The sequence below is a fragment of the Coloeus monedula genome (genome assembly GCF_965178545.1).
Source record: "Coloeus monedula genome assembly, chromosome: 17".
In the NCBI taxonomy this organism is placed as follows: Eukaryota; Metazoa; Chordata; class Aves; order Passeriformes; family Corvidae; genus Coloeus; species Coloeus monedula.
In genome coordinates, this window is record NC_138797.1 from 12,189,677 (window position 1) to 12,202,125 (window position 12,449).

Consider the following 12,449-nt stretch of genomic DNA (forward strand, 5'->3'; position numbering starts at 1 on the left):
AGTCAGGAGAAGTACTGACAACTGAAGACATTTGGAATTGTGTTCCTACAGATCCCAGATAGACGACATGAAGGCTTTAAAGGCTTAGTTCACCAAGGCACCATTTCAACTTTAGTTATTGAAATAACTTTACCCAGAGCATGTTCTGATGGTGCATGGTCAGAGCAGAAGGCTCTGTCACATGGGCTCTGCCACAGCCTGTTTGAACTGGGTTTGTTCAATCCTTTATTAACAGAACAGATAAAGGAATGCAGCATATGTCTGTTACATCTGCAAGCCATGCACGAGCAGGATGCAACTGCAACGGTGTTGGATGGCAAGACAAGAATGCAAAACAATCCCAACCAGTTAGATAAGGCTGATGATAAAAGAAAATAACATGTAATTCAACAGAAGAGGAGCAAGGTAACACGATTCAGCAGGATTAATCTACTACACATATAGAAAATGACTGGGTAGGTAGCAGTTCATCAAAAAATGATGTGGGAGGTTATACTGGATCACAAGCTGAACATGAGTCAACAGTATCATACTGTAAGAAAAAAAGCAATCATCACATTAGATAAATCTAGTGGAGTATTGCCTGCAAAACAGGCAAAGTAATATTCCCTGTCTGTTCAGCACTGTGAGACGTGGCTGGCAGTGTCACATCAACCTGGAGTATCAAGTTAGTAGCAAAGATAAGAGCTCAGAGGAGGGAGCCAAGCACGACACACAAGAGGGAACAAATGAGAGGTTCAGCCTACAGAACCTGAAAAAAATATTTTCAAGTGTGTTGGGGGGAGAAGAATAATCAGCAACTGTTCTCTGTGCCTATGACAAATACAAACAGGTTTAAATTGCATCAAGAGAGCTCCAGCTTAAACACAGAGGAAGGGAAGCAATGTAATATAGTGGCTTTGGTCCCCACCAACAGATCTTAAAGTCCCCATCAGGGACAAACCTGTTCCACAGGAGCTGCTCATGCTCTGGGGAAGGAGTGTGCACTAGAATCCTCCTGGACTCCTCCAGCCCTGGTTCTGAGTGCAGGAAACACCAACATGCAGGTCCAGGAGACACCACAAACAGCTCTCAGTGACATCTGTGAGACTCACTGACAGAACTGTGGCATTTATATGGAATTATCTATTCACCCCCACTGACTAGATCAGGAACAAACAGGTGATTAAATTTAATACTTTAAACTAGTCCTGACTTGGACTTTATCACCTGTAGCGATTTCTTTATTTTCCACCATCTTCCCGAGCTTGTATGTTTTTCTTTCATATACCAATAGTTCCAATATGCTTTTCTTGCTACATGGTGAAGTAACAGACATTTGTTTCACTGACCTGCCTTCCATGACTCTCTAGACATGAACTGACAGAGATCACTGATACACAGCTTTGTATGGAACAGTTTTTGTAATCTTGACTGTTTCTCTTTGGATAATTGCTACATTCATAATTATTTTAAGAAGGGCTGGAATTACTACAAGACAAACCCAGTGTAAGAAAATTTTAGACTAAAAGTAATTTTTGTGACTAACCTCTGAACTGCTAGGAAATTGTGATTTATAATAGGCATAGTAATAGCCTTTAATGACTGCAGTGCTTCTGGGTATCAATGAAAACAGACTGGCTCCTTTCAAAGCAGAAAGGGCATCTATCTTATTTTTTTTCTCCTTCATGGGTGGTCCATACATATCTTCAGGGTCCTCAGAGGAGCTTCCAACACCCCCACTGTGCGTTGTACAGCGGCTGCCATTACCACGCTCATGTTAATGGGCTGCAGCTGATGCGACCCCTCCGAGCAGCAGCACAACCAGCACAGGCTGAATTACTGCCACTGGCTCTCTGTTACAGAATGCTGGCAAGTGGGGAGGAACAGCAGCAGCAAAGTAGTGAGGGCACAGCAAAAAATCATTAGGATTTTGTATTGGAAGGGAGCAGGAAACGGGAATCTGGATGCTGCAGCCTGGGGTCACAAGGCACAGGGCAGCAAGCACGGCTGACTGTTCCCAACGACAGTGCAGCCCATATGCCAGAACATTTGCCACTTCCCACTCCCTCTGTGCAACTGCAATCCAAAATTAATAAATAAATTAGGGATAATGAACATAAACAAGAAAAATCACAAGCCTGTGGCAAAAAGAGATCCTGTTCAACCCAATTATTTTTCATGTTGCAGAGAACTTGCTCAGGAAACAAACATCCTCCTGAAAGAAACGAAGTAGCCGGTTATAAGACAAATATTTTGGGAAAACAGAAACTCTGCATGTTCTCTTTCATTCTACTAAAACTAAAGAGGAAACTGAGTGCTTTTTCAATATAAGTGTAACATTTCCTTATGCCAGGAGACAAACTCTGCCTAGGTTAAGTCTGGACATTAATGGAAGCAAACAGCTGAATGCTGGTCCCTGGTGTTTCAATTATTCTCTCTTTAGAGGTTGTGCTTCCAAGAAATTAAAGAAGCACGATTTCCCAGTAAGGATCATGTTTTGCAGGCTGTTGCAATGTTTTTATTTAAAGCTGTTTGATTTGTATTTGCAGAAAAGCTCAGTTCATCCCTCTGCCTTCTCATCTCTTCCCCTGCAAAGTGCTTGCCAGGCTCAAAGCCCAGTGGAGGCTGCAGAGCTGCTTGCCCGAGTCCCTGCTCAGCACAAGGCCAGCCAGAGCAGGCTCCAGGACCATGTCCACTTGCATTCCAAGTATCTCCAAGAACAGAGACTTCACAGTGCCTCTGAGAAACCTCTCCCAGTGTGACAACTCTCAAACTGAAAGCTTCTTCCCACATTTAAGTGCAAGGTCCTGCATTGCAGTGTCAGTGCCCATTTTCTTCTGCCCTTGCTCTGTGCATCTCAACATACTCTCACAAGGAATTTATACACAATGATGAAGTCTCCCCCTGAGACCTCTCTTCTCCAGGCTAAACAATCCCAGCACTCTCAGCCTCTCCTTTCAGAAACTAATAAATAAATATTAAAACAAAATATCAATATATCACGGCATCCCGAGCAGTAAGATAACCCTGCCATGGCAGGGCTGGGCAAGGACACTTCTGGGTTTTACCTGGAAAAGCAACCCTGGGGTTCATGTAGGCACCAAAAGGAAAAATGAATGTGAAGCCAAATCCTCTTCAGAAGCTTTGGCTAGAGCACAAAAGGTTTACATACACAAAAAGGGATACAGATCAATTCCTCCTGCAGTGCTCCACATCAGGATCCTGGAGAAATCTGTCTGGAATCACTGGCACAGGTTCATCCCAACCCCCTTGTCAAAGCACTCAAAGCTGGAGTTCCCAGAGGCAAGAACTGGACTTTGCTTTTCAAACATCACTTTATAGTCTTAGTTCTTACTACTCCATTTGCCTGAAAATAAAAAATTCCACTTGATACAGCAATGGCCCTAATTTTGAATATACCAGTAACCTCAAATCAAACAGAAACTCCCTTCTTTCCTTATGTTACTCAAATTCATTCTATGAGAAACATTAAGCAGCAGATTTCCAATGAAATCCTATCCTCTGTAGTTTTAATCTCTTCTTGCCCTTCAAATAAGACTTTTAAGTATTATCTATACTGCTAAAATATTCTATGAGCTGTGCACATGGCCCATGCTGCTGTCGAACCAAGTACTTCCCCTCCTTGAGTTTGCAATGAAATAAGCTCCCTCTAAAAAAACATGAAACTCATTTCCAGAGTAGAAATTAAGGCAGAAGGCGGCCTACACATAAATATCAATGAAATTAGGCAATGAGAACTGGCATTAGGTCAATGAAAATTAAGCAAGAAAATATTTCACTGCTAGAATAAATAAGTTTGAATTGCCACATGCAAAAACCATAATTTCCAGAATGCTTTCAGCATCTGCTCAGGGAGATCAGAGCTCATGAGCTCTGTCAGTGACAGTCAATTCCTGTACAAAGAACTGACTTTAAAATTAACATTTTCTAACCTTAAAAGACTTAAAACGATCAGCTTAGAGTTCAAAACAACAGGTATTTCACAATAAATAACTAATTGATACTGTTCCAGACATAGCTTATTTCCTAAAAGCCTAAGCATAAATAAATGAATAAATTATTCAACAGAAATTATTGTTTCATTTTCTTCCTTAATACCTATTTAGAGTGCCTAATTTGAAGCAGCGCAATTCTCTAACAGACAAATCCCTGAAAAAAGAGAGAAGCTTCAAATCTGTTGTTGGAGAAGCAGATTTATTCAGATAAAAATCAGTTAACTCCCCAGAATGCAGAAAAAAGTAATTTTGCTTGGGTTTGAGGAATTTGGTTCAAAGCTCTGAACTAGAAAGCAATATATACAGTTATTAAACAGTGTAAGGGGATTAACTCTACAGAGTGTTATTGACTACTCCAGTCTCATTAAGTGCAATTTTATTTAGATAAAAATGTCATCTTAAACATCATTTTTGTGTCAGAAGTTAGATCTGAAGAACAACATTAAAAATACATAGGCATCAGCAGTTCCCCGATCTGCAGCAGCTCTTTCTGGGGTCTTCCCTGGAATTCATGATGGAAATTATGGTTTTGATTTGCAACATGCCTATCACAAGAAGCTGCTTTTAAAAGAAGTTGTCCTGCAGAATGCGAGAAGTGTTTTCTGAGAGGCAGTTTCACTGGAGCATGTACAAGCTGAACGCAGAGAGCTGATGCCTGTCTGCCTCTCCTTCCTCCAAGAAAGGAAGGAAGGAAGATCACGGAAAGAGTTCTGGGTTCCCAATGGATGTTCTCCTACTTGCAGATTTTATTAGAGAACTGTGAAACGAATTACATGTACAATAACTTCAGTAACTGCTTTCCATGCAGAATCACAGACCAGAAAATAAAGAAAACATGAATGGAAAAACCTCTCTGCTTTTTTCAACTCTGAGCAGCTTGGAGAAAGTACTGGCTATTCCAGGAGGCTGCAGCAGAGCTGCTGCAAGCACTGAGCAATCCTCAAGAGGTGCTCAACAACCCCACCAAACACCAGAACAAATCCCAACATTCCTCAGGCTCTTCCCTTTCCAAAAGCACCTGTAGGAGACACAAAAGGGCACCTGGAAGACACAGGCACGACTGTGGGCAGGGGAAGCCTCACACATCCCCACATACTCTCCAGAGACAGACCTTGACCTGCCTAAGGGAATCAAGCTCCTGTCAAAATTAAGAGCAGAGGGGTACCTGGGTATTTTCTGGACTCTAAACCCGGGAAAAGTGGGAAGCCTACACCACCTACACTGTTCCAAACTATCCCACGGGATTGTGGATGCTGGGGTTCTTTGGTCTATGCAGTCAACGCTTTCTAAACACTATTCACAGCCTTCCTAAGTTTTAATATTGGATATGGTGAGGGCTGAAAAGGATGGAGGTTTTGAAACCTCAATGGGGAGAACAAAAAGCTTTGGACCGTGAATAACATCCTACCTCTAAAAAACTTACAAGAGATGGTCTCCATAGTGAACTCTTATAAAAAGAAAAAAGAGGTACTTTAATAAAGCTTGTATGAATTTTGTTTGTTTTTAACCAAAAATCATGCTAGTAAAAATCCTAGAATGGAAGCAATTACATTTTTATGCATTTGCATGAGCTTGGCTACCTTTGGTTTCATACACTTGCTTACAGCAGAACATGCTGGCAGAGTTTATTCATCTTCCCTTATGAAAATAAACTGTGCTGCCACGCACTTGTCCCCAAACATAGCTGCCTATGCAAGTGAAGTTACCCTGCTCCATCAGCACAGGCCTGCTTGGGCTGGCCAAAGAAATGTGAATCACTGCAGATGAAGAGATGCACAGAAAAACAAAAAAGTGGCTGTGCCTCTCTCCTGCTTGTGTTGTCTGCTGTGAGTTGTTTTGTTTAGGTGTGTTTGAGAGGCGCTGGAGCTCTGGTGGGACTACACTGAAGAAATAATACATTCAACACCCTGATGCCATTCCACCCACTCCCAGTTGCCACAGCCCCACTGCATGCCAATTAAACCTGAACTTCTAATTTTGAAAAACATCTTTTTTTGTTAATTATAATCTTAAAAAACACTACAAAAAAAAAAAAGGGCATAAAGCCAATAGCAAGAATATCATATTGCACACCACTTTCAGCATCCTACTCCTTCTTTCCCTCCTTCCCCAAGAGGCCACTGGTGATCATCACTCCCAAGCACTGAGTTCACATCAGGAATCAGATCCCCTGGGACACTGCTGAACTGAAGTGCAGCCCTACATGTCCCTGCTCCCCACCCCTCAGGACCAATGTTCTCACCATCAGTTAAAATGAATAATTAACAAAGAGGAAAAGATCCCTGTGCCTCAATCGTCCTCTGCCATACTGCAGACATGGAGATCTTTCCCTTAGGCTAAAGAAGAAAATTCTTAGTGAACATATCTTAAACATTATCATGCATCAGTGATCAAGACTAAGTTTATTATCCTGCAAACAAAAACAAAGACAAAAAAAGTAGAACAGATTACACCCCAGTAACTTTCATTAAGAGATGCAGTGATGGCATTTCTAAGGAAGGCAGTGGCTCCACAAATCACCTCAGCTCACACCCCATCATCAGGCCACAGTGTTGGCAGTGATGTGCAGTGTGTGGTATTTGTGGCACTACTGGGGAAAACTATTTTAAATCTAATTAACATGAAATTTTTAGAATGCAGATGCTTTTCATTTATACATAAAACAAAATGCCGTGACATTTCTCCCATCCATTTATCATAAACAAGTTAATTACTGTGTAACAAATAGCTCCTGCTAGAATCTGTATGTTTTTGAGCATGTTAGAGAGCTGACTCAGGCAAATAAGATGAACCACAAAGTAGTAGCTAATAGCTTACGGCATACTTATAATAAAACAATGACTCTGTAAAAGCTCTTGTTGTCAAATTAAGGCTAAGCTATTTCCATTGGAATAAACCAATTATAGGCAGTCATTATCTGTTTAACTTGATTCAAACCTAGAATACTATAAACACTTTCATTTTGATGCATTCATAACAGTGCATACATTTGAGAGCTGGATGTTGCAAAGCTTAAAGGGGAAATGCTGAGTTTATTGCCATGCAGCTCATCCTGAGCCATGGAACATCCAAACTTCCCCGTGTGGAGGAATTTCACCACCATGCTGAGGTCTCCATGCTCCCTGATTTCTGACGGACAAACCTTTAGGTATAAACTGGCCCAGGACTGCCCACCTCTCCTTCTAAGGACAAGGTGAGCATTATCCATAAAAATCTCACGTTTGCTCCATGAAATCCCCCAAGAGCCATCCCAGCTACACACATGCTTTTTCCGCCCCCCAAATTCCATGAAAGCACTGACAGGTGAATTCCTGCCTACATTTTTTTTTTTTCTTTTTTTTTTTGCTCAGGCAAACAGTCCCATTTGGCCTGCAGATGAATTACTGAATGCTGATGAATAAGATGGTGGTAGCTGGCAGCAAAGCTTTGCGTGGTAAGATGGTGTGAAATAGTACATATGTCAATCTATCAAACATGATAATGTAAGCAATCTGAACCCATTTTTGGTCTGAACTATTGTACAATACTTCACCCAGATGGAAGAAAGAGATAAACATTTTATGCTTCAGACACATCAAGTGCTAGGAAGTAAAATTAAACCTAAACTGGAAAACTACCAATTTTACATGCTAGAGTATATATAAAGAACAACACAAGCATGAAGAAGAATTTTCTCGCCCATTATTGTATAAATTAATTACATATATTTGCTTCCTATGATAAACAACAGCATGTATTTGACTGTAGATTAAAAGGTGCAAAGATGATAGTTTGCTTATTAGCAAACACAGAGCTTGCACTTTTTTCTTCCTCCTTTTGTTGAGAAAACGCTTATAAATCATAGAACTTGTGACAATGTTACCAGGACATGAATCTTACAAGTAGGGCATGGATACTTAATGTCCCCAGGGTGAGTTCAGCCCTAAATCAGAGGCAGGTTTGCCATGACTAATGTAGAACTACAACTGGTCCCTAAAGGATAAAATCAAATAGAAATATATTTTCATTCAAATCAACTTGACAGCCTGTGTAAATATAATTTCATATTTAAAAATTATCAGTTAAACCAGAAATGAAATGACAGCCAGTGTGCTGTTTCGAAAGTCCCAGCCATCTAATGCCTCGAAACAGACCCTTCTGCTCCATCCCTGTTGTCCACCTCCATAAACACAGCACAATATATCAAGCACTAAACTTGAAAAACACTCTTCTGAGCAAATGTATTTATGACATGGCTTTCTACAGTACTCAGAGAACATTGTTTTATCAAGTAATTTGCAAAGCTAAAAGAGCATGAAATCTACTCAGTTTCCACACTGGCCTGTAAGGCCGCCTTCACGTTTGGGAAAAATTGCTACAAAGTGTATAAACTACTGCTGTTTGGTCTCTTTAGAGTTGCATATTCTTGGGCTTGTCCATCTCAATTCCCTCTTTGGTTACCCTTCAAACTAAAAATAAACTCCCCAAGGTCTACTAATTAATGCCAGGCCAGTCAAGAGAATTCCTGAACAGCAACACTAAGACAACTGGGCACAGAAACAAAAGTGATTGCCAGCTCATGCAGAGCAAAAATGTCCAGTCCTGGATTCTGCTGAAGCCAGAGAGAGCACTGACAACTCTCCCTCTCTTCTGAGAAAAATCAAAGTAAAGGAGCAGGTGTTTGCTCTGGAGGAAGACAGAAATCCCAGCTTTCTGGCAGAGACACATGCATGTGAGCAAAATGTGCTCAGGAAAACACTGCAAAGGGTTTATAAAGCCTGGAGAGGAGCATCAAGTCCTGATGTGCTCCCAGCTTCCTGGGGGGCTGGGAGGGGATTCTGATCTTCAAAAACTCTCTTGGAATAAAATATTTTTCTGTATCATGCAAATATAAAGTTTAATTATTTTTAACTTGAAAGGGAGACAGATCAATACACAGGATAATCTATTGTTATTTGGATTACGAAGACATCTTAGAGTTTACAATCACAAAAGTGGTTATAATCCTGCAATTACTATAAAGCTAATTGGTAGTTTCCTTTTGCCTGTGTTTTCATGTTGTCAGTGGGGCAGTAATGAAAATGAATGCCACATTTGTGAACAGAATGTCTGTAGGCTTGTTTACCACATTTCCAACAACAACGTCTGCTTTATCATCCATTTCAAAGCAGAGATAATTTAGGGATCTTTGAATTTCATACATAAAAATACTTTCTAAAATATCAGATGCAGAGTTCCATCAGACAGGGTGGGAGTGGGAGACTCAAGAGTGAAGTGATGACCTCGCATAGTATAACAAACAATCCACCTGAAGCAGACAGCACGCGGACTTGGAATGATTCATCTGTATTCAAAACTGTGCTCAGGTAAACCACTTAGTGTTTCATCCTCCTACAAACATAATTCTGCAGACAATTTCACCATCAAAACCAGCATCTTTAAGCCTCCTTTCACCTCCTGAAAATACAGTTATTGCAGAAGCTATTAAGCTTTTTATTCCACTTACCTTTGAGTAACTTCTGCCCTTCATTGATGTTCTGGGAGATGAATGCTGTGTAGTCTTGTTCTGAGAAGCCAGGCTTGCATGTGGGTCTAACTGTAAGATCCCCATTGTGTGCCTGCAAAAACAAAACAAGGAAAATGCAGACCATGACTTTTGTCATTTGGGAAAATGTTTTGCACCCAATGATAAAGTGTTTAGGCATGAGCAAACCTGAACAGTAAAGCAGTGTGCAAGTAGAAGTTGCTTGTGTTAGAGTGCCTATCTGTTGGAGGGGATCCATACTGTAGCTGCAAAAAATAAAATGGGCCAGCAATAGTTGCCTGACTACAAGAGAGCATTGTTTGTAGGAAGGCTGGAATACTGGGCACTGTCAGAATAGGCGAGGAAACAAAGAGCAGCAATTCATCAAGGCGCTGTGCTCGAACTGGAGACACGCAAAGGCCTGATGTTGCAACATCCAAATCACTGAGGTTTGCTACTGAGAAACTGGGCAGACCCCAGGATGGGAGAGGGAGAAACACAGGAGCCTGCGACCCGGTGAGGACACCCTTCCTTCCCCTTCACCCTGCAGCAGCATCCCAGGCTCTGCCTGCTGCTGCCTCTGGGACCCTCCAGGCTCTGCACTTGCCCCGGCAGTGGGCGGGGATGGAGGGGATCCCAATTAAAAACGTAACCATGCACAGTCTCGCGCACAACGTGCCAGCACCCAGAGGGAAGCAGCCAACTAAACACTCAGCTGCAACTTTGGACTGTGCAGAGGATCCAGCCCCCGCCACAGGGACAGGGCAGTCCAGTCACAACAGCCGAGGTTCCTTGGGATTCCCCATCAGGGAAGGTCCCAGACCCCAGCTCCAAAGGAACCCGCTGACAGCACACAAGCCCGTGATTTATGCCTAGCGAGTGCCAGGTGATTTACGCACTAACAAGTGCTGGTGGCAGGGGATTTCTAACGCGCCCGGGCTGTCGGCAGAGCCAGCCAGAGCATCGCTTAGCGATGCTGGCGGCACCTCCGACGCCTCCAGACCCAGCAGCGCCGACTGAAGCCGGGGGACCGGGAGCGGCGCTTCCCCGGCAAAGTGCAACTCCAGGCGTGCACCTGCCTCCCTGGGGGAGCATCGCAGCCCCCCTGGGTCCCCCGAAACACTCCTGCACACAGACAGCGCTGCATTAGACAGACGGAAGGGAAGCGGAGAGAAGGGTCCTTTCGGATGAGCTTAGTAAGCAGAACACAAGCCAATGCACTCGGCTTAAAATCACGCTCGGGAGACGGATGCCAGCTACTGCATGGGAAGCGCAAGGAAGCGGCGGCTCTGTTGGACTCTGACCGCGGCTGGCAAGATGTTGCCATTAGGAAACATTTCAAAGGGTCTCACCGAGGATAGCGGGCTTTGAATCTGAGATCGCCCCATTATTAGAGCGGTGCTCGCTAGACGAGAGCGCATCGGGGCTATTCCTGCGCACCCACCAGCCTCCCCAGGGCTCGGGACATCCTCACAGATTCAACTTGGCACCGGGGGATTGAGGCAGGGGAATAAGCGGCTCTTGTTCCTGCAGCCAGCCCAGCCCGAAACCCAGCAGCCACCCGGCTCGCTCTGTAACACTGCAGCCACGCGTTCAGGCGCTTGTTGATGTTCTACAGAAACCTCTCAATTTCAGGCGGCGTGGGAATAAAACCCTAAAAATCGCGAACTTTTCAGAGCATCACCCCCCAGCACGATCCGGGTCCGCTCGGTGGGTCTAGGGGCTTGTCAAAATAAAAAGTTACGGGCTGCAGCGCGGCGCAGGCTCCGCGGGGCTCGGCGGGGAGCGCAGCGCGGCCGCGGGGGCACCGCGGGGCTCGGAGCGGCTCCGCGCCGGGACGCGCCGCTGCCCCCGAAGTTTCTCCGGCGAGGCGCAGCGCGGAGGGCAACTTGTGCCGGTACCGCGGCGGCACCTGAGTCCCGGCTCAAAAAACCCAACAATTTAAAACTGCACAGCGGCGATTTAGAATGTTAAAAGGGGCCGAAACGGCGGAGCAGCGGCAGGAGCTGCGCGCAGCCACCACCATCCTCACACTCGACCCCGAAGTTGCCGCGGCGAGCGCGCAGGAGCCGCGGAGGGGATGCTCCTCGCCTGCTTCCCCGGGGCGCCCCACTTACCGCCGCCGAGCCCCAGACGGGAAGGAAGAGCAGCAGCAGCAGCCGGCGGCTCGGGCCGGCCCTCATGTCCCCGGCGGGCGGTGCGGTGCGGTGCGGTGCGGTGCGGTGCGGTGCGGTGCGCAGTCGGGCCGGTCCCGCAGCCGCCCCGCGCCCGCCGCTCGCTGCCCGCTCCGGGCTGCAGGTGAAGCGCCCGCCGCGCGCCGCCGCCACGCCCCGCCCCGCGCGCGCGGGCACGCGCCGCTTAAAGCGACAGGCACCGCCCCCCGCGGGAGGGGAGCGGGGCGGGGGGGAGGAAGGTGATGGTGGTGGTGATGATGATGGTGATGATGGTGATGATGGTGGTGATGGTGATGGAGGAAAGGGGTTCGGCGGTGCCGCCGCCGCCGCCGCTTCTGAGCTCCGCGCCGTGCCGAGCTCCGCGGCCCGCGGGAGCCTCGTCAGTCCGGAGAAGAAACTTACATGTGTGAATTGTGGCGAAAAGCTGACACATTCGTGGGGAAATAAACGAACAAACCAACCAGCCAGCGCGTCCAGAGATGATGGAGGGAGATCATAGAATCATCAGGGTTGGAAAAGAGCTTTAAGGCTGGTTAGGGCATGGTGGTGATGATGCCAAGGTTGTGGTTTGATCCCCGCCATTCACTTAAGGATTGGACTTTTGGACATGAAGATCTTCTGTGTCCCTTCCAGCTCAGATTCTGACTCCCTGACCATTAACCCAGCACTGCCACTGTCACCCCCAAACCATCACTCAGTGGCACATCCAGACACCTCTGAAACACCTCCAGAGATGGTGATTCCGCTGCCTCCCTGGGCAACCTATTCCAATGC

General features: G+C 45.3%; 1 protein-coding gene across 1 annotated transcript in view; it reads right to left on the minus strand.

The window, feature by feature from the left end:
- CDH4 (cadherin 4) overlaps positions 1–11,684 on the minus strand; it is a gene marked incomplete at both ends in the record, with an annotated part of 419,822 nt that extends 408,138 nt beyond the window's left edge. Inside the window, 2 exons of the mRNA XM_082292618.1 lie at positions 9,484–9,595; positions 11,619–11,684. Of these exons, the coding sequence (XP_082148744.1) occupies positions 9,484–9,595; positions 11,619–11,684 (178 nt within the window). The remainder of the gene's footprint in view (positions 1–9,483; positions 9,596–11,618) is intronic.
- Positions 11,685–12,449: the final 765 nt, after the last annotated feature.